The 25,421-nt window shown below is 42.9% G+C and overlaps 1 protein-coding gene across 4 annotated transcripts in view; it reads left to right on the top strand.

The window, feature by feature from the left end:
• Positions 1 to 25,421, top strand: part of ESRP1 (epithelial splicing regulatory protein 1) — a 162,969-nt gene that overhangs the window by 43,911 nt on the left and 93,637 nt on the right. For all 4 annotated transcript variants that reach the window (XM_029591713.1, XM_029591715.1, XM_029591712.1 and 1 more), the window contains exons 5-10: positions 7,092 to 7,190; positions 12,229 to 12,283; positions 12,887 to 12,997; positions 15,059 to 15,191; positions 15,282 to 15,324; positions 17,245 to 17,546. In XM_029591713.1, the coding sequence (XP_029447573.1) occupies positions 7,092 to 7,190; positions 12,229 to 12,283; positions 12,887 to 12,997; positions 15,059 to 15,191; positions 15,282 to 15,324; positions 17,245 to 17,546 (743 nt within the window). The remainder of the gene's footprint in view (positions 1 to 7,091; positions 7,191 to 12,228; positions 12,284 to 12,886; positions 12,998 to 15,058; positions 15,192 to 15,281; positions 15,325 to 17,244; positions 17,547 to 25,421) is intronic.

Genomic DNA, 25,421 nt, shown 5'->3' on the forward strand with positions numbered 1-25,421 from the left:
CGCTGAGATATGTTGGGCAGCGACATGGTCCTCCATCCACACCACCTCTAGGTTCTACCGCCTGGATGTTCAGGCTCGAGAGGAACACAGCATTTGCAAGGGCAGTACTAAGTGGGCCTCAGGCAGCCTCCTACCCGGTTCGGGAGTAGCTTTTATACATCCCATTGGTCCTGAGTCCATCTGCTACACGCTAGGAAATGGAGAAATTACTTACCTGATAATTTCGTTTTCCTTAGTGTAGACAGATGGGACTCAGCATCCCACCCAAGGCTGCAGTCATTCTTGGAATTCTCGGGCGACATCCCCGGGAGCGAGTGATTCACGGGTAAGCCATGCTTTCCTTCATCTAGGACACCCATCCTACCGGGTGTCGACGTTTCTCAGTTGAGGGCACTGGCGGGAACCAGCTATAGCCAATTCAACCAGTTCAAATTAATTAAGTTATCAAAGTTATTCAGCCACACATATATCCGCAATCACTTTTCAAGGAGAATACTGAAGAGCTGCACTTCCTGCAGGGGTATATGTACTAATGCTGACGTCAGATTGAAATCTGATCAGTCTCCAACTGCTATCAGGAGTACACTATACCCATTGGTCCTGAGTCCATCTGTCTACACTAAGGAAAACGAAATTATCAGGTAAATATTTTCTCCATTATTTTTGTATGCTACCTTTTTACTTGCCATGTGGAAATTCTGCTTAATTTTATGCTGTTTGTAATGTCAATATGTTCATGCTTATAGTTTAGAAAAAAAACAATTTGTCCAGATAACTTCAGGAATTACCTGGGGAAATCTTTTGGTTTCAAGCATCCCCGCTCTCTGTCTAAATGTTTGTTCAGGTAACTCGTTATCCACACTGAATTTAGCCAAATAGAAAAGAGGGAGTGATGAGGGATTTGGGAGGGCGTCTTAACTTTAGCTAGTGAGCGCTGATATTAAGCGATTTCTGGATTAAGTTATCCAGATAAAGCTGGTGGTGCAGCAGGGCAGTCCTAAAGGAATCAAGGTAACTTTTTTTTTTAAACTTTAATTGGGTTTATTGAGCAGAACTCGCATCTGGTTATGTTCCACTGAATTATCCTAATAAAGTTACCCAGTAACATTTTTACCTGGATAAGTTTCCTGCTCTCGGCACACTCCATTATGAAGTTCTTAGTGTCTTGTCATTTTCACATTAATTTGATTACTGGGTCTTGTCTTCACAAGTCTCTTCTTTCAGAGTTGAAAGTGATATATTTAACTTTCAGCATACTATTTTTTGATATTTAAGAGGTTGATCCCTTTCCTGTCTATGCAGCATAACTTTGAGTGTGGCTATCCTTCAGTACAAAGCACTACTAGTTGAAAAACATTGCTTGTCTAGTTTAATGTGTTAATCTAGTAGATGATGACCAGTTGGCCTAGCTAGTTCGCCTGATTATTTCTGTCTACCTATTCTAGCTAAGGATATATCTCTGGTATCAGCCATACGAGCTTGACCACCTGCAGTATGTCTCTCCTTATCCAAGTCGGTTTGGTTGTCTTCTCTCCTTGGCCTTTATTCTAGGTACATGAGAATACCAATTCCCATACTTAAACCAACATTTAGCTCCCAATGTCTCTTACCCAACCTTTAAGTTTATTTTTCTCTCTGTCCCAAGCATACTTAAACTGTCCCAGTATTGATTTCCACCCTCTCTGTAAAAAAGTATTTCCTGAGATCATCCTCCTTCCACTTCACATCGTGACCCCTTGACAATTAATTTTTTTTCTTTTCTTTTTTTCTTTATAGTTTCAAATACCACCATAAAAAAAAACTTGCAAAAGCAAAGAAGCAATCCAGCCAAAAAAATTTATAATGAATACAAATATCAAGAAACACAGAAAGCACTTATCAATCCTACAAGTCCACAATTTTTTAAAAGAATCCAAGCCTCAAATTAAAGGAATTTACACAACAGAGTATAAGAAAGGAAGAAGCAATGCATCTAGATATTAAGGAGGTTTATATTCAGCAGCATTAAGCCAAATAACTCATCTGGCTAAATGCCAACTATTGAAGATTTTGGGAACTTACCTGGCTAAAGTTTAGCCGGATAAGATAGGGGTGTTTCTGGATTAAGTTACGAACTAACTCTAGGACAGCTCCACAGCACAACCAAAGTTACCAATATAAGCTGCTTCAGCTATTGTTAAGATAGGTATGTTTGGTGTTTTGGTTGCACCACTGAATATCCTGCCAAAGTTAGTGAGTGGCTAAAAATGGACCCCTAACTACTTCAAATGAATAAGCTCCCAATTTAAGTATTTGTACCCTTTGGGGTACTCATTCCCGCAACCGGAGCAGCTGCGGAATTGTTGCTAAGGAAAGCTGTCAACTGACGAAAGAAATATCCTAGCTACATATTCCTTTTGGAACTTAAACATTTTACGTAGAAATCTCAAAAAGTTAACCCTCCTAACTGCAATAGCCTCTGCTTCAACAAGAGAAATTGCTTCCGCTTCCTCTTCTTAGATTTAGAGACATCTGGAAATTATAAGCACATAACAGTTCAAAAAGGAACGATCTTTAACCTTAAACATTTTAAGGAGCCAGGCCCTATCGGGGCTTAAAGCTCAGGTAATAATCATTGTACAAGGCATCAGCTAAGTCTGTTTCTAACTTCTCTGAGTAAACTCTAGGCTATCAAAGACCTGGCAGGGTGAAGCCAAGTCTCCAGAGTTTTTTTTCTTTTACCTTGGCAAATGGCCATATACAGGCAGGACTGACTCAATTGGTATTTTTAAAACAGCAGTATCATCTTTTAAACCTATGATAGGCAGTTTAGGAATATTTTAGGAGATGTAAATACATAGTCTTAAAATATTTTAAAAAAACATTTCCAGCTTATTGCAAGTTACCAATGAGTCTTTAACAAAAATCTCTGCTTTGTCTTGAAGCACTTTAACTCTTCTACCACAACCAGTTCCTGTCTGAGATGAATGAATAAATAAAATGAAGGATTTCAGTTTCCTGAATGGCAAGGTTCTGCAGTGAACTTTCCAGCTTCTGTGATAACCCTTGAATCTGACCAGCTGGAGAGAGAGATGAAAATCAAATTAAGCCCGTCTTGCCAGCACTTCTAGGAGAAGAAAATGATCCCCACACCTCCGCCAGGGCTGCAGCATTCCTTCTTTCAAGCTTTAGATCTGAGCTAGCAGCTGCTAAACTGCTTCCTTCTACAAACACCCACAGCGTCTGGCCATGTGGCTGAGTCGCTGCAGCTCTGGGTCCAAGACGCTGTTCCATCGGCAGCCTCTCCAGCACACGAAGTCTCACCAATTCATGCAATCCTTCGGTGTCATCCAGATATGCCAATCCTTCGGTGTCATCCAGATATGCTGGCGCTGATCTACCATCAGGCATAAAGGGGGGGGGGGGGGAATTGTAGTTCTGGGCTAAGACTGATCAGAGTCCAGAGTCGCCAGAGAGCTTCCTTCTGCCACTAGTGTCCAAGGAGAAGAGGCAGGGCCGAACAAAAGAAGCAGTCTGCCCACAGACCACATGGAAAGGAGCAGAAACTGCGGGTATCTGGAGCCCTTTGTTTCCTCCCCATAGATCGTGGGTTGTTCACTCTGGTCTTTAAGAGCCACAGATGGGCCTGGTTTTCAGGATAGCCACAATAAATAGGCATGAGATAGGAGTTGCATACGATGATGACAGTGCATGCAAACCTTCTCATGCATTTTCATTGTGGATATCCTGAAAACCCAGGCCTGTTTGAGGGCCGAAGGTGTCCTCCCCTGCCATAGAGAGCCTAGTAGAGGAGATTTACTACTAGATGACCGATTGTGACCCACTTGCTTCCGCCATCGAGGATTCCAGAATTTTCTTTTCTATAGTAAAGTTGCATGTTTCTGTACTTTATTGAAGCCTGCTAAATATTTGGAAGCTTCTATTGTATCACCTTTTTCTTTCAATGAATACTTTTTTGTTTTAAACTTCTCTGTGTAGATTTGATGTTGCAGGTCCTGTAACACTTTTGTAGCCCTTCTCTGGACAGCTTCCATTTTATGTCCTTACAGAGGTATGGCCACCAGAATTAAACACATTATGTGACGAGGGGCCTTATTAGTGAGCTTAACAAGGGTAATATTATCTCCTTTTACCTGCTGATAGCATAAGGAGGACACTCTGAGCAAACGCTATTAACCAGCACAGAAATTAATCAAAAAGGCTAAGCAGCTGGTATTTATTTTGCATCTTGGCCTATTCACTAAAATGAATATTGCAGTCTGTCTGTCTGTCTCTGAAGCAGAGATGGTACATCCTAGCCTAATTCACCCCTGAGTTTTAGAAGACCTAATCGAGTGCTGTAATCAGGGAAAGTGACATGGCGAGGGGAAAAGGTGTCATCTAGGTTTGGAAGGAGGAAGGAATGTGCTCGCTGGGATTTTGCCTGCAGTGCTGAAACAGGAGAAACTGCAGAAATTTGGCTCGGCGGGAGTTTGCTTAGCGCCACACAAACGCCATTGCTCTGCTTTCGGCAAGAGGCAGTGAAGAGCTTGACTGGCTTGCCTTTTTTAGACTTTGCTTGACCATCTTGAAAACCTCCTGTGCTTCTAGGGTACAGTTGTGAAGTGTTACCTGAAAGTGGTGCAGAGTCGACTCCTTTTGTTGCAAGATTCAAGAGTGGAAGAGGAAATGATGGTGTGCACTTGAGATCAAGGAGCTGGAATTTAGTGCCTTCCACTTTCCACCACTCAAAAGGAGAAATCAGATCTGTTTCCTCTATCAAGTATAAATACTTGAGATTGAGCACAGCAATCGTGTATTTCCTCTCTCGTCTGTAAAAACTAATTTTGGTTGAAGATTACTCATCAACTGTAAAAGCAATGGATTGCACTACCTGTGTGTTTATTGCCAGATTGTGGAATTGATTTTAGAGTAAAAGCCTTGGGAGCAAATCACTTGTCTGGATTTTTAATTTGGATGCAGAGAGTGGGCGGAGCATTATTCTACCATATCCACATCAGCGCCTGGGAGGTCGGTCTTCCCCTACCCACCCACCCCCACGGATAGAAGGCATGCAGAGCCCATCTAGTTGGAGCCACCACGCTACAACTGATTGTTCACCTAGAATGTGGTGGTGTTGCATTATCTTGAGAAGAGGCTGCAAACTACACCAATTTTGAATTTTTAATAGTAACTCAAAAGGCACTCCATGTATCACAAGGTGCTCAGGAGGCAGGACAAAAAGGATGAGATGCAAAACTAATTGCATTGCCTCCTGGACCATTTCAAAATATCAAAACAAAAATGACCTCCCCAAGAAACTGTGAATTGCCCCATACATGGCAAAAATATTTACTTTTTTCTTTTTTAGTCGTCTCCATTTGGCAGTTACTATCACATTACTTTCACTCTTACACTAAATATTTTTAGGAAACGATACTATTTGCCTCCAGCATGTACTCACATGGAAAAAAAAGGAAACAGCCCTTGCTTTCCTCCAGCCATAGGTACGTGTCACATGGTTTCCACTTCATTTAGTAAATGTTGCTGTTGTCTTCCGGTCCTGGATGTGTAAATTGCTCCAGCGCTCTCACTTGTATCTTGACCTCTTTGGGGGCTCAATGAACACCACTGGTGCGCAAACCTTCAGCCTGGTCCCTAGATGAACAATGTGATGCATAGCAATTGCCAAGCCTTTTTGATTAATGCTGGCTCCTAGTGACCTCTGCGACAGTGACCGATCACTTCAGCTGTCATAAGAAAGCCCCATGCCATACAATGATTGGGATAATCTGTCTGATATTGATGCTCCGGGCAGCATTTGCAAATTCTTGAACATCAACTAACTCTGGGTCTGAATCATATTAGCCACCAAGGAGAAGGAATACTGTCAACTAACTAGATGATGTGTCACCATGAATTGTTGAGACTCTGAGTTTTCCTTTTAAGAAAACTCTTAAAATCAATTAAAGTAGCTTTTAACTTTGAAGAAAGCTGATTCTGATGAAACATGAAGGAAATGTCTCGACCTGGACAAGTGAAGGGCATTAAGTTTTGTTCCTTTAAACATTTTTAGCATTTTTTTTTCTAAACTGCAAGTTATGGTGCTTCAGAGAGCAATCTGCTTGGGGTTTAAAGCAATAAGTCTCAATGGAATTAGGTTTCTTCCCCCCTCGTGTCTCCTGGGGTGAAGGGCAGGGCAGGCTCTGCTGAGCTGGGACTGCGGAACCAGAGCTCTGGCCATCAGCAAGATGCAGTCCTCTCCCTAAATACTGGGAGATGACTAAATATCTGAATCAAGGCACCTATGTAGTCTTCAGCAACAGATGAGTAAATGGTACTGGTGAAATGAAAACATCCTGTATGACAAATGTGATGTAAATGAAATTTCTAGGGAATATAAACCGTAGAATGAAGTGAATAAAACTGCAAAGAGTGAGAATTGTAAATAGCTGCAGCTAGTGGCCATGGCATGGCCTAGCCTAAAAGACCACCTCGCCACTGGCTTTTTTTTGCATAGGTTTGCAGAAAAATCTGTTAAAAATTTCAGTGGTTTGAGAAGTCAAAGGGAAGGAGATTCATGAGGTCTTTAGATTCGGAGAAGGTTCATAGGCCCAGGGTTGTCAAGGTGAAATTAAAATGTGGGACTTTCTGAAACACAGACTAGGCTCCAGAGAGAGAGATGAGGCGCTTCAGAGACCTAACAGCCATCAAGCATATCTTCTGCATTCCTTGGTGCACATATTCTTTCCAAAATGTGATGGTGATGGTGGTGGTGGTCACACCTGTCCCAGTCTAGTTTTCTAGCCTTTTTACTATCGTTCTTTTGTCCTACATCATGAAAGACTGAGAGAATTCCAGAACGCAAGAATGGAGTTCCTACTTAGAAAGAGGTCACTGCGATCAGACCTACCCAGAGAGTAAGGATGCAATTGTGCTGGAATTTTGACCATTTAGACTCTCTTTGGTCTGAAAATTGCAAGAACAATAGAAAGTCTTTTATTTGTAAGTAAAATGTTGACTCAAAATACTATTTTAAATATCCTGAGCCTGTACCAAGTTCCACATTCTACCAACTCTGTTTAAAACGTTTTCTTAACTGAGATGTACAGATCTAGGTCTTGCAAAGGACAGTTCAACATATCGATTTGGAATTTCCGAAGTTGACGATATGGGAGACATTATTCTAACCCTGATTTCAGAACCATACAGTAAGTCTTTAATGATAACTTATTTCTGCCGTATTGTCTTGTGAATGGGTATATAAATGTACATATGTATCATTCTATGCAATCCAGTGAAGAGGAAACTCAGTTGAGTCCCTGTCTCTTAGGTGCTTTCACAGCTTTTAGCACTGTCTGTGTATTGCTATAAGTCCTCATCTCTAGGACAGAGGTCCATAGTGCAGAGGAGAAAGATACTTTGGAGCTTTGCACAGTTGAGTGCCGCACAGTGGGATTTCTTTCTTTGGGAGGGGGTGGGCAGGGAGGGCAGAATTTTGAGCCAAACGCCGCAAGAAAAAACTGCCAGACCAATCGAAACTGGCCTCCGCTGGACCATGGTGCCCTGAGTCTTAGTTCACCACTACCTGAGGCATTTCTTCTCCTGCTTTTCCTGGCCCCCAGCATTTCAGTGATGGCCTTTGGCCATGGGCCGCAAACTGCAGTTCCCTCTGGGAACCTTCCTAGGTGGTGTTCTTGAGCAATGGCTAGAAATCCAGCCCAAGTCTCTCGCATGGCTGGGTGCAGCCCCAGCCACAAAGCCATCATGTTGATCCTGCATTTATTTAGGAGTAATTTTTAAAGGTATTTACCCAGGTAAAATGACCTGGTTAAAAACTTCCCTCCCCAAATGCAGCTAAAAGGTCACTTGGCTTACAAGGTGTCTGCTTTTAGCTGCTCTGGAAAAAGGCATTTTCATCTATCTGTAAGTCGTGGGAGGAACTCTACTTGTGTACATTTGATTTTCAAATGTCTGGATGCTGTTTTACTCTCTGCCACGCACAAATAGGTGCAGAGTCCACAGATACTTCTAACATGCAAACTTTGCATTTCCTAATTTTGAAAGAAAAGAAAATGTGGGTAGTCTCTCTCTCTCTCTCCCCCTATGAAAATTTACAGAAAGTCTTGTGTTGTGTGTTTTTTTACACATTTTTTGTTTGCCTTATTTTATTCTGATTAGTTATGTATATTTTTAGTACTGTGTTTTTTGGTGTAATCCATTTATTTTATTTGTATATAGTTAAAATATTTGTTCTCATTGTTTTCCCTATTTTATTTTGCATTGATTTGTAAATTTTCTGTTTTCATACTGAATGTTAATGTTTGATTTATGTTAGGTAGTATAGTAATTATTAAACTAAATGAAAAGCACCCTCGTGGGTTGATTATGCAGGCTGGGTGGATATTTCTCCATTATAGGATAATGCAGAAAGGTGCGTTCAGCTGAACGCGTCTTTCTGCCAGTATTGAATGTGCATTTTCTGTGCGCCAAACTTAATACCGATGCAGCAAGGATGTCTTATGGGCATTCCTAAATAGGAGCACTGCTTAATGCCCTTGTATGGAAATTACAATGCAATGAGGGCACTAAGCAGTACTCCCCGATGCAGAGAGACTGCCTTTGGCCAACTCACCTTTCTTAGCACTGGAAATTTAACTCCTGGGTCAGAACTGGAGTTAACTTTTTTTTCTTCGCGGTAGCACTGGAAACTTTTAAAATGTCTGCGGATGAGTACAGACTTATCTAGCTAAGCAGCAGTTTCCAGCACTTCCCTGAATAAGCACCTACCGATCCGGCTATCTGGCAGAGGGTAAGAGCTGTTAGACTGCTAAGTCAGTACTTATCTGGCTATCTGGTGTGGTTTACCGCTGCTTAGCTGGATAAGTACTGACGGCAGCAGCTACCACGTACCCAAATGAGAGCCGCGGACATTTTAAAACTATCTTTTTAAATCTCCGCCCGCCCCCTCTTTTTTTTTTTTTTTTTTTAAGGGGTTTAAGTGCCTATCAGGGATTCCCATTCCCACCTTCATGAGCTAAAATGTGCATTCAGCCTCTGCCGAATGCACATTTTAAAGGCAACTTGCTTTTTTTTTTTTTTTTTTTTTTTTTTTTTAAACTCCTGATGCATTAGCACAGGGGAGACCAACTCAGGTCTTTTTCTCATGCATATTCATTGTGGATATCCTGAAAACCTGGCCCGTTTATGGCTCTCCAGGACTGGAATTGGCCACCCCTGCATTAGCATATCATTAGGTTGGTGCATCAGGAGTTAAAATTGTTTAATCTGAGCATTGAAATCATGTGCACAGTATTTTAATGCACAGATTGCCGCATTAGCGTCTAAATGTTACAGTTGTGTGCAAAAGGTTAGGTGTCCCGGCTCAAATGGAGTGTTTCAACAGGAGCTGACACAACCTCTACATGGTATAAAGTCAAACTTTGACACTTTTCCTCAATTTTTAATGCAAAATTACTATTTATTTGTCACAGATGTGAGCCTTTAGGCTGTGGCATGTTTGACGCAGCCTAGTAGGCGAACGTACTAGGCCCATGTTGACAGCTGGAGGACATGCCCATACTGGTATTAGAACTGGAGCTTCACCTGTACCAGCCCTGTTCCCCCACGGGTTGAGCCTTTAGGTTCCAGGGACTGGCAGGGCTTAGGCGAGTGTCCCCTTAAGGAGCAGTCAGAGAGAATCCAGGTACGGATGGTGGTCAGGGCAGGCAGCGAATAGACGAAATCTGGGTAAGGGCCAAGCATCAGGGCAGGCAGCAATCCAAGAGAAGTCCAAGTTCAAGGCAAAAATCAGAACCTGGCAATCGAGATAAGACAGACAGAGATGAGCCACTTAGAGTCAAGACGAGGCTCAAAGGACCATGGCAAGATGGGAGGAAAGAAAGGCATGGAGGGCAGAGCAAAGGCACAACCTAGACAAGACAGCAAGAATGCAGATGAGGCATGGGAACCAGCAACAAGCACTGCAAGGCAGGAGGACCTGTTGCTGAGGCATGGAGAGGATTGCGACGAGGGTTTAAATACCCCGCTGCATGATGTCATCAGGAGACGCCTCTGCCAACCTTTCCTGCCTCGGGGTCTTCAAAGATCAGTGTGCCCTGTGTGCACCTAGGGACTGTACCAACAGAGTGGGGGGGGAAGGCAGTGAATGGCAGCTTCTCAGCCATGGCAGTGTTTGATGGCATGCGGGGTGAGTATGGCTGATCACGGGGTCTTCCCATGGCCAGCTGAACATTATATTATTTGCTGATTTTTTTTTTTTTTTTTTTTTTTTTTTTTAACAGATTCAAAATAAGAAATGGTGAATATGGCATGTGCAGAGATTTGAATACTTTGTAACACCCCCTTTGGAAGACATAACAGCTTCCAAACTTTTCCAGTAGCTTGCAAGGAGGTTTTATTTCTCTTCTTGCTTGTGGATATTTTCCCCATTCTTTCTTGCAGAGCCCTTCTAGCTCAGAAATATTCTTAGGTCCCCTTGCATGTTTTGAGATCTCCAGGGACTGTGAAGGCCATACCAAATCTTCATCTTTATAAGTACGTCATGGTAGATTTTTAAGGCCTCAGAGTACTTGTTAAACCATGGAATTGTCTTTGCCTGACAATGAATGTTTTTGGCCTTATTAACAACTTAAAAAAAAATAGTAATGAATCAACTGGAAGGATGTCCAAACTTTTGCACATATCATATTCACTGTTTTCTTTATCAGTCTATTCAAATCAGCAAATAGTAATTTTGCATTAACACTGCAGAAAGATTTGTATTAACTTTTGTACCATCTAGAGCAGAGCTTTCCAAACTTTTCATGTTGGTGACACACTTTTTAGACAAACATAATTTCACGACACGGTAATTCAGTCTACTAGTAAACCAGAGGTTAAAGGTTAAACGAACGAAACATATTTCGACAATTTATGTATGTTTCCTTAAATATATACATAAATAAAATGTTTCACGACACAACCTATCTCATGAAAACCTTAAATTTATATTAAAAATATATATTCCAAGATTCATGTTATAATTTATGAGAAATAATAATAAAACAAATTCTGTCCCCCACACACTCATATCTCTCCCCCTCAAGCACATGTCTGGCCCCCACACTCATGTACCTCGTCTTTTTGATTGTTGCCAGTTAAGTGCTTCACTCCCTTCCATGATCACCAGACACTGCTGCTTGCAGTCAGTACTCCTCATGGCCAGGCCTCATCGGCAGCAGCAGCCAATGCAAGGATGGCTGGGCTCGTTCCACCCACCAAGCCCCCCCAAAAAACGCGATTGACAGCAAAAATCACCCAATAATAAGCAACCCATAAACTGAAAAAAAAAGTGAATCTCTAGAAAAAAAAAAGCCCAAACTCGCATCAGAGTTGACCGGGCTTGCGCGACACACCTGCACACTGCAGGCGACACACTAAAGTGTCCCGACACACAGTTTGGAAAGCTCTGATCTAGAGATTGTTTCAACTTCTGTTCACTTCGGTGAATCTCTGTTACAAAGCATATGGGGATGTGTTTAAGGATCTAAATATGTATATCCTAGAGGAAAGGCAGAAATGGGGGAGGTGTGGATATGAGAGATTTTAAATACCTCCAAGGAATAAATGCATAGAAAGTAGGCCTCTTTCAACAAAAAGGCATCCCTAGAACAAAGGTCATGGGGTGAGGGTGAAAGGGGGTAGAATGAGGAGTAAGCGAAGGAAGTATTTCGTTACAGAAAGGGTGGAACGGCCTTCCTGGGGAGGTGGTGGAGACTAGGACAATATCTGAATTCAGGAAAGCATAGGGCAAGCCGGGGGGATCTCTGAGGGAGTGGTAGGGATTTTAGAGCAGAGAATTTGGTATGACTGAGCAGACCAGACAGGTTGTACGTCTTTATCTGCCGTTACGTTTCTCTGTTTCTATACAATTTGACCGGGGGGGGGGCCTAAATATTTCCACATAACTGTACATCCTTCACCGTTCTAGCCAATCCACAAAATAAGATAGAAAAAGCCAGGCTGACAATCTCCCTTCAAGAGGAAATGACACTTTTTTTTTATTTTCAACTTTTTGTACTATGTTGATCTCTGAAAAGTGAGAAGTGGTGGTTTGCATGGTGTCCTACACGGTAAGCCAGCTCTTGTAGGCAGCCAGATCCTGTAACGTGCCTTCATGCAGGTGACCTGGCAGAGAACTATACCTGGTATGAGTTGGTGCTCTTTAATTGTGTTTGTGTTTTGTAGATCACAGGTTTGCAGATCCAGAAAGAGTAAATTACAAATTTGAAAGTGGTACCTGGTAAGTAAAGACTTTATTTTCAAGTTGCACAAACAGGATTTGCCGACTATTTTGTTTGTAAAGTGTTGTATTATGTCTGGAGAAAGTCACTCTCTCTAGTCTGTTTTCTGGAGTGCATCCACACCTTCCAAAACCTTTTGTGTCAGCCCAGTTTCCAAGAGGTGGGGTCAGCTCTGCTTTTGGGTTCAGGTGTTTGGCTCTGAGTGGCAGTAGGAGCATTCAGCCTTCAGTCAGGGAGGGTAACGCGGCGAGCGCTGCTTCCACGTTGACAGCTGATGACTTGCTTTTAAATTTTAGGTCGGAGGCAGTGGGAGGGAGCTAGAACCTGTTCTCCGAGCTTGGGTTTCTGGGCAGGGATGGGCCTATGGGTGTGTGCTGCTGCTTCTTGCATGAGTGTAGTGTGCATTTGCGAGAAGTGAAGTAATTGCCCCCTCCCCCAATGGGAATGTGGAGCAGAGCAGGCAATATTAAAGTCTTAGCTCCCTCTTCTCTCTTTTTTTTTTTAGGTCATTCTTTTATTGTGTGGTTATGCTGGTGGATGAAACATGAGCTTTTTATTTATGAAATCTTAATGCTGCTGTTTGTTTGGCTTTTAATCCACAGCAGCAAGATGGAGATCGTGGATGACAACACCATAATCCGAGCCAGAGGATTACCCTGGCAGTCCTCTGATCAGGACATTGCTAGGTTCTTCAAAGGGCTAAATATTGCAAAGTTAGTTTTCAATGTCACCATTTTCAATTTTTACAAATGTCTTTTTGCAAGATTTTTTTTTTTTTTACTTTTTATGAACATACTTAAAAGTATGACAGCTGGGTGTAATAAGCGAGCATAAGACGCTGCACATGGCACGCTATAAAATGGCCTGGTTTTGAGCCTAGGTTGGGGAGACACAGATCAACTGTGAAGAGGGCGAAGTGTGGCGCTCCAGATCTCTGAGCGCTTGCCATTCGCCACACTTTCTTGCCAGCCCTTCTAGGGGTGTAGTGGGCCTCCCCCTGCACCTTTCCTATAACCACCTTCTTTTTTTTTTTTTTTTTTTTTTTTTTATTTGTTTCGCATCTTTCCTCCCAAAGTTTCGTCAGGTCAGTATATTTCCAGGAGTGACTGAGTTTTCCCTCTTAAGTGCTGGCAGATACTTGAAGGTGTGGGGTGTTTTTCTAACCCTAGACAGAGTAAAAGCAAATAAATAAATGATGCTCTGCAGCCTACGTATGTTGTGTTCACCGGCATCTCCTTGGTAGTGTCACAACCTGCTCTGCTTTGCCCCAGTTAGTGTCCAAACGTGGCTGCATTCAGCTCTAGCAGAGCTCCTGTACCTCTTTCCCGAATGCCCATCATTGGCAAGAGAGGACAGGATTGGTTGCCAATGGCAAAAGAATTGAAAAAGGATCCAAAAGGTCTGCAGTTACAATACAGGTCTTTTCAAAACAATTCCTTCAAGCAAATGGTTTCTAGCTAGAAACCAGCAAAAACGTTTGCCCATGACAAAGCACGTGCAGTCCTGCTGGTCCTGCAGGAAACTGAAAGCCCGTAGGCTGTGAGAACCTTTTTTTGATTTATCTCTGTTGGTATCGAAGGACAACTTTAAAAGTGCACAAGAAAGGAAGAAATGGAAACTGAAATGTAACTGATTCAAACCATTGGATTCATGACTCTTGGTCGATTTTAATGCCGTTACCCGGCAAGAGCTATTGGATTGATGGGATCTAAATAGTTTTAAATACATGATGGCTTTAAATGCCACCTGCTCCCAGACCCGATGAGGTGCCTCCGTTCACATTATTTCTGACACCTCCAGTGACTTCTGCGTATTGATACATGTCATTATCTGATTTCTACTCAACACCACCGAAGGCCCTTACAGTGAGGATACTGCTACCCAGCTTCCGCTAGGGAGACATGCTTCTCTTCCTCTGCCTTGCAGTCAGATTTGAAGATGGGACCTCTGCGGTCTCAAAAGCTCCTGCACTGTAAGACTATTTTTTGTGTTGTACGGCGACCTACCTGGATTCCAGTTTCCGCTGTAGAGGAGTGGGAGTAAAGGTTAACAAATGCAGGTTACGCCTTTTTTTTTTATTGGACTAACTACATTTCTTGACTAGCTTTCAGGAATTGATGCGCCCTTCCTCGGTTCCAAAAACAAAATGAGCAGGAAATGTCAGAAAATAGAAATGAATCCTAAAATGCATTGCCAGAATGTTAATGTCCTCTCTCCTGCTCACTCCATTTTTTGCACCCAAGAAAAGGAGTGTTGGGTGTCGAAAGCAAGTCAAGAAATCTATTAAGTGACTTCTTTTTTTTTTTTTTTTTCTTTTTTAAATTGGACAATCACTTTGTATCGTGTTTATGTTAAGCTTCATTTCCCTGCATTCAGGTGGACTAACCTGCTGCCTTAAATGAAGAATGCTGCAGGTCCTCCTCTAAGGCAGCAGTTTTTTGTAGAATCAACAGCTGCCATTAATCTACTGTAGTAGAAGCTTCAATGCAGATGTACAAAGTGTGTGGTTTTTATTCTTTAATTTCCACAGTACAAAATATTAAAGCTCTTGTGTAAACTATCATACGTCTAATTATCCATTATATATGTGTTTAATATTTCCCAAATTCATGAGAGAGAAGTATATTAAGAATAAGGCGTAAGAAAGCATATAATTCAATTATGCATAGATACAACCAAACCAGGAAAAAATGTGAGTAGTGATGCCTCCCTTCACTTCTTCTCTCCATAATCTTTTTTTTTTTTTGGCTTTGCTTTGCTTCCTGCACATGAAGAGGAGGAGCCGCGCTCTGCCTCAATGCCCAGGGCCGAAGGAATGGGGAAGCCTTGGTCAGGTTTGTAAGCGAAGAGCACCGAGATCTGGCACTACAACGGCACAAGCACCACATGGGCAATCGGTACATAGAGGTGAGCCGTCAGGCCGGGCGCTACGACTGAACAGCTCTTGGAGGTTTTGTTTGGAGTTCAGGAAGTGTAATTCTCTCCTTTCTCTTCTAGGTGTATAAAGCTACTGGAGATGACTTTCTCAAAATTGCAGGAGGTAATTTCTTTCTTTTTGGCTGTATTTGATTCAGGATTCCAGGTAGCAGGGTTCTAGAAGGATCACTGGTGCCTGGCCCCTGTCATTGCAACAACTGGACTGAAGTCAGGTGGGAGGGGATTTAAAATGCAGGGGGAAAAAAATCCTCCCCACCCCGGTAGTTGTGAATGAAGACTCCTGATGCTGGATCCCAGCCCAGTGTCTGTCTATGCTGGAAGAAACTCCCAAACCCAAACAAGTAAAATCAGGAGCTCCATTTGAGGTTCCTGTCTCTCCCCTCGGACTGAGGCTGGCCTCCATTTTACCAGCATTGTAATACAATAGGAAGGTTTTCCTTCACTTTAATGTTTTGATGTTTGTTTGATTTGTTTTGTTTTAAATACTATTGTCATGTTTTTATTATGTTACCCCCACCATGAACAGGAATCTGGTAATTATGATGGGTTATAAATTATTATAAATAAAAAAACCCCAAAAAACCCAAAACATTTGTAGGTAAAAAAAAACCAACCCCCAAACAAACCACACATATTTGCTGTGCTTTATTGAACTACTATAATAGTAAACATAGCTTGAAAGAACATTTGGTACAGGAAGTGCAAAATTGGCTCTCTGAGCATTTTCAGTGAAAAAAATTGTATCAAATATTGGGCATAAAGTAATGAGTGATTGTACCTGAGCCAGAGATGGGCAAATGAAGCCGTCATTTTCTGGGTCCAGGCCTCTGCCTTTTTAGAAGACGGAACGGGTTCAGAAGGTAGAGCTCAGCCTGGCAGCGCCACAGCAGAGGATCCTGTGAAGGTCGCTGTCCATTAATAATGATCTCTTAACTCGGGAGGGTGGGGGTTGAGGGGCAGAGGGAGACCGCGCTGATTCCAAATCACCACCTCCTGTGGGAAGATATTAAAATGCTAACGGGTGGTGCCGAGGTGAGGGGTTGCTAAGAATTGCTGTACATTTTATTGTGTATAAAGTAGTGTGGTTGCTGTTAGTTCGCTTGAATATATGGAAATAAAGCTAGCAAATCAAAATATATATGGCAATGTGAAATGTAAGTATATAATAATACAAAAGTGATACCTTTTTTTTTTTTTTTTATTGCACTATTAGTTCAATAAAAAGGCGTTGCCTTATATATTGTTGTTTGTCAACCTTTTATTTTTGTGTATCTTGTTTTTAGTATTTATGTGGTGCCCTAAACCAGGGCTGTAGTTCTCTTTATTTTGGGTCTGAGACGGGGGGGGGGGGGGGGGGTGTGGTTGTATGATAACCGGGGCGTGGGGGCCTTTATTCTTCCCTGCAGCTCTGAATGCAGCCTCCGGAGCTTTTAAATCATTTTCCCCAATGTAGTCTGTGGTGTTGTAGCTGATGCTAGCACTGCTAGTAAGGTGGATTTCTGGCAGCCGTTCTGTACATGGCGCTGTTGCTAGGGATGTCCACACAGTCCTCAGGAGGCATGCTGTAACATAAGAAGCCAGGGCTCACAATTAAGCCATTGGCATTTGTTGCCAGAGAATGTGAGCAAGGCTAGTAATATAGTTGAATAAAAAAAAAAAGCTTGGACAAGTTTTGTGGAAGAAAGGTCCATAAACAATTATCCAGATAGACACTGGGTATCTCCAATGCTTACTTCTGGGATTAAGCGACATGGAAAGGACTTTCTTGGGTACTTCCAGGCAATCTGGGATGGATTATTGGTTGGATCCAATATGGCATGTCCTATGTTCTTATCCTAGTTCTGCATTTAGCAATTGGAGGCTCTTATACTTTTAGCAGATGCTGGTAAGCTTGGGGGAGGGGGGGGGGGGGTCATTTAATAGTAAAACATTTGCTGAATAATAAATAGTCCTTTTGTACCCAGAGTGAGCTGATCCATTGACCTGTTTTTTGTTTTTTTTTTTAAACATTTTTATTTTTAAGGTACTTCCAATGAAGTTGCTCAGTTTCTGTCGAAGGAAAACCAGGTGATTGTGCGTATGCGCGGCCTGCCTTTCACCGCCACCGCCGAAGAAGTGCTGGTGTTCTTTGGGCAGCACTGCCCCGTCACGGGAGGGAAGGAGGGGATTCTGTTCGTCACGTACCCCGACGGCAGGCCCACGGGCGATGCCTTTGTGCTGTTTGCGTGCGAGGAGTATGCACAGAACGCCCTGAAGAAGCACAAGGACTTGCTGGGCAAGAGATACATTGAACTCTTCAGGAGCACAGCCGCGGAGGTTCAGCAGGTTAGTGAAAGGTGGTCAGCAACTCCCAAGTCCGATTTTTAAAGGTGCAAAAATCCACAGAGACTCCGGTAAAAGGATTGGGGGGGGGGGGGTTGTCAAGTTCCAAAGGGAATCTTGGAGTTTTGATCTCTTGCTATCTCGCGTGTCCTAAAAGATTTCAGGATGGTCAGAGTCTTCGCCCCCTCTCTATCCTTATTGCATTGGCTGTGGCTTCTTTTGACTGGTTGTGCTGCTGGTTTTATCGGTTTTTTTTTTTTTAACCTCGCCTTGGGCTTCTTGGTGAAAAGGCATGTGACAAACTAAAAAGGTGATGTTTTATGGTGTAACTTGTCAGAACAGCTACGTTTTTGTGAGTGGCAAGGGTAGGGTACAGGGAAGAGTGATTTGTTTCCTTAGCGTTAGATGTGTTAAAGGTTGATAACTGTATATTGTAGTGTGGTTTCTTTCTTTCTTTTCTTTTTTTTTTCTCTTGCAGGGGAATCCATTAAGTTTGGCTTTTTTTTTTTTTTTTTTTTTTTTCTGGTCTGTGTAAAGTTTCATATTTTTATGAATCTGCTTGACTTTGTGTTTGTTCTGAGAGTTCCTGCTGCTCATTTTTCATGTATGAGGAGAATACTTTGCAAGTCACTCACTACAAATTGTGTGTGGGATGGAGGGGGGGGTGGGGGAGTGGAATTTATTGGCCTGGCAATTTCCATCTGCTGCTTTGAGTTTCTAGCTCAGTCAGGCTACAGCACCTTCAGCTTTTTTGTTCATGACTTACCTGGAATTTTTTTCCCCATCACAGTGCTAGTCCTTCATTGAACCTTGTGTATATGCACACAGGAATCTGGCCACCAGGTGTCACTGTTGAGCAATGATGGAGACTCCTTTTTCAACACTCTCCTCCCCTGAGGAACAGAAGCCAGGCCTCCAGCATGTAGCACTGCCACTGAATTTGTGTGTGTTTGGTGCGGGGGGTGTTCTATGAGTCATGTGCGGTTGTGTCTGTCGTTTTTTGTTTTTTTTTACATTGCTCTGCTGTACTTCATAGGTGGCTGCAATAATTGTTCTCTTACTTGTCTTAATCGTGGTTTCATCTCTGATCAATTTTGTAGATCGGATGTGTTTTATTGGTTTATTTTTTTTAGGAAACATTTTGATAGATTTTATCAGGTAGCTGCTTTTAGCAGCAAGACTGTTTGAAAAGTTTTAGGTCAGTTTTTATCAAGATTTCTTCCTGCCTGTGTAGAGATGGGAAAGATACTGGGATACGTGTCACGTTGCTGGTCTGCCGCTGTTGGTTGCAAGAAGTGTTTATACTTACATTTGAACAATGCTTCTGATTGCCCCAGAGATTTCACCCATATCTGGAAATCAGGCAATAGTTCATGTAGCAAGCAACAGGGAACATATTTAAAAAAAAAAAAATTCACATTTTTCAGGATGGCTTCTTACGGGAGAAATCTATATTAGCTCATTCAGAGACCTGTATCCTTCCTTGGGAGTCTCTCACTTTCTCCACCGTGAACGTCATTGGTCTGCTCCTATTTGTTTTAATTTTTTATAAAGATTTAAACTGATAACTGACCACCTGATTTGGCTCGGAGAAGTTTAAATGATTTGAAACCAAATGACCTGTTGGGGCAGAAGGCAATAGTTCATATAGCCAGCGCTACCTTTCAGATAACTCAGGGGCCCCTGTTTTATCGTGATATAGTGGCAAGGGCTGCAAAATCCTGGCCCTTGCCACAGGATTGCTAGGTCCCCTTCAGAACAGTGGGAACCAGGAACCAAGTCCGAGGATGTGTGGCTGCACCTCCTTCCCCCCCCCCCCCCCCCCACCCAGCCCATCCTTCAGTTCTCCTAACTGATACTTCTCTCGCTGCTACTGATGTCTGGCAGAAGGAGGGGGGAGAGAGCAGTGATGCCTCCCACAGTGTGCCTAGGGCCCAGCTGGCGCTTTGAACCTCGTGGCAGTACGGTGACCTTGCACAATTAAAAGCTCCAGCTGGGCTCCATGCTGCCACTGCTGCTGCTGCTCCTCCTCCTGCTGGCTGGACTAGCAGCAGTGAGAGTCATAATGGCTGGGAGAATGGAGAGAAGGCTGGGTAGGGGGATTATCTGGAGGGGTTTGAGGAGGGGGGAGTGACTTGGGGTGTGTGCAGAAGGGAGGATTAACTTGGAGGGGGTGAGGAGGAGGGACCCGGGGAGAGACAGAGGGAAAGGGAATATAAGTATGAGACAAGGGATGGGCATGGGGGATTGGAGTGTGAGGGAGGAGGTTACAGAGGGACTGGGGATGCGAGGGTGGGGGGGAGGGGAGAAAGGCACCTGCCTCCCTCTCCTGATTCTGGAACCTCTTCTCCAGATCCCAGCACCTCCTTGCTCTCCCTCTCCCTCTCTCCCCCCTCCCGGCGCTGATAACTGAGATTCCTTTTCCAAACTCAAAATAAATTGTACGGACTCACAACCATTGTTCTTAAACTTTATTATGCAAAATGAATTTACATTATGTAATATACAAAGTTATGAAAATGTTACAGAATTGTCGCAGAGCTTTTGAATCTCTGCTGCAGAATCTGGCTCCAAGCTGTTGCAGGAAACTCTGGGCTGCTACTACATTATTTAGGAGCGTCACGTGTGTAGCGTCAGCTCTGCTAGGCTGAAAACAAGAAGATATGCCAAAAAGTGTTTTGTGTCGGAACTCCTAGCTGAGGTAATTGCTGCTGCTATGGTTTTGACAGCAATCATTGGGGAGTGCCTTTGTGATATCCATTAACTTACTATAAGCAGCCAGCGCTGTGTGAGGAGGAATCGGCTCCATTTTGAATTAACTTCTTTCTAATTTCAGAGCAGCACTCAGATGTCAAAAAAGCGGGAAATTCTATGATGAGGCATTTTAGCGTTGCTTAATGGAGCTGTTCTATAAACTTGGGTATCTCTTCTTGAGTTTTTTTTCCCTTAACAGACTTTGTCGACATGGGGAAATATCTGGAGACAGAACTTAAAGATTGGGAGAAAATGGGAGAGGTTGAACAACAGTGGGCCAAACTAAAAGGAGCAATTACAAAAGCAACAAATTTGTATGTTAGAAAAGTAAACAAAAATAAGAGAAATAAGAATCTAGTCTGGTTCACAAAGGAGGTGGCTGATGTAATAAAAGCAAAAAAAAGCAGCTTTTAAGAAATATAAAGGATCCCAAAAAGTGGAACACAGGGAGGATTATCTGGCGAAACTGAGGGAGATGAAAAAAGTAATCAAGAAAGCAAAATGTCAGGCAGAGGAAAGGATTGCCAAGGAGATAAAGCGAGGTGACAAAACATTTTTCAGATATATCAGAGAAAGAAGAAAGGTGCTTAGTGGTATAGTGAAATTGAAAGGGGATAAAGGATCAATGGGTGGAGAGAGATGATGAACTAGCAGAAATATTAAACAAATACTTCTGTTCAAATTTCACAAAAGACCCTGGAGAAGGACAGTCACTTGTTATCAAGACTGTAGAAGGGGGTGGAGTAGACTAAACGCCATTTACGGAAGAGAATGTATGGGAAGAGCTAAGAAAACTGAGAGTGGACAAAGCCATGGGGCCTGATGAGGTTCACCCCAGAATACTGAGGGAACTCAGAGACGTGCTGGCGGGTCTACTGGGTGACCTGTTCAATAGATCTTTGGAAAAGGATGTAGAAGCAGAGAAGAGGCTGGAAACTACAGGCCGGTTAGCGTCACCTCGGAGGTGGGAAAATTAATGGAGACTCTGCTGAAAGGAAAGGATAGTGAACTATCTACAATCCAGTGGGTTTGCTCGATCAGAAGCAGCATGGATTCAGCAGGGAAGGTCCTGTCAGACTAATCTAATTGATTTCTTTTGATGGGGTGACTAGAGAACTGGATCAGGGAAGAGTGCTCGATGTAATTTACTTGGATTTTAGTAAAGCTTTTGATACGGTCCCACACAGAAGACTCATCAACAAAATGAGAAGCTTGGAAGTCAGCTCCAAGGTGTTGGCATGGATTAAAAACTGGTTGATGGATAGAAGACAACGGGTAATGGTAACTGGAACCTACTCTGAAGAGAGAATGGGGTTAAGTGGAGTGCCACAAGGATCAGTTTTGGGACCGGTTCTGTTCAACAACTTCGTGAGCAACATTGCGGAAGGGTTAGAAGGTAAAGTTTGTCTATTTGCGGATGATACTAAGATCTACACAGAGTGGACACGCCGGAAGGAGTACAGAGAATGAGACTGGATTTAAGGAAGCTGGAAGAGTGGTTGAACATATGGTAGCTGGGATTCAATGCCAAGAAATGCAGAGTCATGCATCTAGAGTGTGGTAATCCAAAAGAGCTATATGCATTGTGGGTGAAGGGCTGATGTGCACAGAGCAAGAGAGAGAGACCTTGGGGTGATAGTGTCTAACGACCTGAAGTCGACAAAGCAGTGTGACATGGTGATAGCCAAGGCCAGAAGAATGCTGGGCTGCATAGAGAGAGGAATATCTATTCACTCCTTCACTTATTGCCATTTGGTCCCTTTACTGTCACAAGTCAGTGAAAGGACCAGTCACCTTTCAGAAGGGGATTAGTTAGCGCCTATACAACACGCGTTCAACTGCGGGTTATATAGTGCACTCGACTGAGCGCGTTGTATTGCATCTGCCCCTAAGTGAGTACCTGAAACAGTAGGGGATGAATTTTCCTTTCCTTCAATTAATGTATGTATTCAACACCTTTTGGCTTTCAGCTTCCAAGATAGTTTGCCATTGTCATCCTTGCATTGATCCAATAACAGTTGTCACAATTCACAAAGAATCCCATCTTTTCTCCAGGATCAATACTCTTAAGAGAACTGTCCTCTGCCTAGTAATGATCCGGTTGCCAGTCTAGGTTGGCATGTCCTACATTTAGCTGACTAATCTCTTCTCTTACTCCATGACTTCCTTCACTACTATCCTTGACCACACATCAGCTGGGCTACTTCCTTCCTTCTGGGTCTGCATCAGCTGCTCTCCCCCCAAACTGATTAGCATTTGTTTCCCTTTTCTATTTTTTACCCACCAGCTTTCCTTCTTATCTTGTTTTGTCTCTTCAGTAGGCAGTTTGCTGATCTATTTTATTAGCATCTTCTTTTTTATGTCCCTGTTTTGTTCTCTATCTGCTGTCATTTTCTATGTTCCTATAAAGCTTGGAGTCTTAGCCTTCATTCATTAAGTGTCTGTGTTTGTGAATCTAATGAATCTAATCATCGATCCTTAAGAAGCTCCATTGGCTCCCAGTCAAATTCAGAATCCTCTACAAGCTTTTAGTAATCACCCACAAAGCCATTCTTAACATCTCTCCGCTGGACCTATCGACCCCCCCTGCAACTTCATACTTCAACCCGTCCTCTGAGATTAGCGCAAAGAGGGACTCTTAGAACACCTACATTCAAAACCTCCTTTAGTAAAAGAGCCTTTTCCACCGCAGGCCCCAAACAGTGGAACAATGCCCAATTACATTCAAGAAGAGACTTAAGACGCTACTATTCAGACAAGCCTTCCCATAACACTCGTCCTTGCCTCATCCTCCACGGACCTTCTCTTCCTAATCTCAGATGCCTAAGCACTTTTTCTTCCGCTGCCTAAGCTATTTAATATATGTATATTAGTTTCATTAAATCTATGGTAACCCTCCGCTACCCTCCCCCCCCCCCCACCTTCCAACCCCCTTCCAATCCCTCATTCCTACCCCCTCCCTCGGAATACTTTGTTACCCCAAAAAGCCAACTCTTATCAGTTCTTACCAGTTTTGACACGTTACTCCCCATGCTTAAGCTGTATCCAAGTTTTTTTTTTTCTCTCCCCCTGTTCTATGTAAGACAACTTTGTCACTGTTTTTTATGGTTGCAATGTAAACCGGAGTGATAATTAACTCTGTTATTTGAACTTCGGTATAGAAAAGTTATAAATAAATAAATAATGCAACTTACATTAGAACTTACACTTTCCGCTGGGTTATAAACTGACCTCTGCTAGGTTCAGAAGGCGTTCAGGGGCAGATGGTGGGTGGTCTCCCCCACTCTCCAAGAGGATGGGACAAGGAGGGGATCTTTTTAAAAACAAAACAAAAAAAAAACAACTCCCAGAAGCTAAGGCAAAAGCTGTAGGCTGGAGTTGGGAGCAGGGTATTGTGTGGAAGAAGCTGGGCAGCAAGGAGAGGTTTATCCTAACCTGGGGTGCTCCTGTGGAAGATAAGGCTCCCTCTACAGGAAGACAAGAGTGAACCAGGAACTTCTATCCACCAGAGGACAAGGGGAGATTGGGCTTGGGCAGCTCATTAAAGTGCAAGTAATTTGGAGAAATTTCAAGAAGGTGTGGGTTTTTTTGATTTTTTTTTTTTTTTTTTTTTTTATTCCTTTTTTCTTCTTCTGTTCCCTTCTGGGCTGAGCAGCAGGATACTAGAGGAAGGAGGAGGAGTAGAGTTCACGGGATTGAAAACTCCTGTGCACATTAAAGATTTTGAAGATCTTTAAAAGAACAGATGTTGGTCTTTTCTTGGCTCTGGATCTGTATGGGCTTTGAAACTTGGATCATTTCTTCTTTAGTAAATGTTTTCTTTGGGGCACAAACGTGCTGGACTGTGTTTTGAGGGAGGTAACACCTTCTCAGTGACTTTGCAGGTGTGTCCGGCCCCCCACCCCCCCTCTTTCCACAGAGCCCTCTGCGAGTGATTTCAGGGCTGGGAATTGTGTACATAAGTGTTGCCAAACCGAGTTAGTTCAAAAACCTATTTAGCTTCGTGTTCTGTCTGACAGTGGCAAGCAGCAGGTGCTACAAGGGAAGCGTATGAGAAACGTGGCATATGTAGAGTTGGCCAACCCCTTGGCAGGCCCTTCCAGTTTCCAGTAGTCATGATGTAGGGATGACATCCCTGCCTGCAGTGTTAAATGGCTATGATTAAATAAACCACAATTTATGAGAATTATGCAGCCTCCTGGTTTGCGACATGAACTTATAGTGACCATTAATGCCTTCAGCCCGGTACTTTGACCAGTCTAATCCTAATGTTAGTCCTCCTATGGAGTCCCCAAGCACCCAGTTTCTCACAGTTACCCTGATGTCCCACTTATATCATCTCTCTCTGTGTTCATTAACCCGTTTCCTGCTAAGAACATGATAGGGCAGTATGACAAAAATACGCAGCCAAGGGATTAAGCCAAACTTACTAAAATTATGTTGTAACAGAATTGTACCAAAGTTAAGGGGTCCTCAGCAACTAGAACGCTTGAGCCCTTTTGCAATCTAGCTACATAAAGTGTCTTTTCCGGAGCATGGTTTCAGTTTTGTGAAATATAAGTCCAGAATTTGTTTTCCCGTTTAGAAATATAATGCGTTAGAGCCGCGCTGCCTCAGATGTTCTCAGTGTGCAGAGTAATTTTCTGTGTGCGTTTGTTTACAATCCTAGATATGTGCTCGGAGGCTTTCCTGTTAAACCTGTCGCCTCTCCCTGTTACCCCCTCCAACAATCTGGCTCTTTCTCTTACTTTAAATTGCACATTCTTACCTTGCACCTCTGCCTTTTCTGGTTATCTGTCTTTTTTTACTTGAAATCTGTCTGGATATTTTTAATGGTCTTATCGTCTGTGATCGCTAGCTTTTATTTATTTATTTTTGCTTTGAGTCTGCTCTCTCTTGTTCTTCCTCCTCCAGCCCCCAGGTTTTCACCTCCTATTTTTTTTTTCCAATTCTTTCTTTCACTCTGTCCCAGTCACTAATGCTCTTGCTTGTGGCTGCAGTTGGATATCCTCAGGGCTAGGCTGGGACTTGGCAGCAGAGCCTCTTGTACACAGGTCTCTCCAGGTGGTGTGAGGGGGATGCAGAGATCTGCTCTTCTTTAATGCCCCATGCCAGGTCAACCTT

The sequence above is a fragment of the Rhinatrema bivittatum genome, chromosome 2, assembly GCF_901001135.1.
Source record: "Rhinatrema bivittatum chromosome 2, aRhiBiv1.1, whole genome shotgun sequence".
NCBI classification, from domain to species: domain Eukaryota; kingdom Metazoa; phylum Chordata; class Amphibia; order Gymnophiona; family Rhinatrematidae; genus Rhinatrema; species Rhinatrema bivittatum.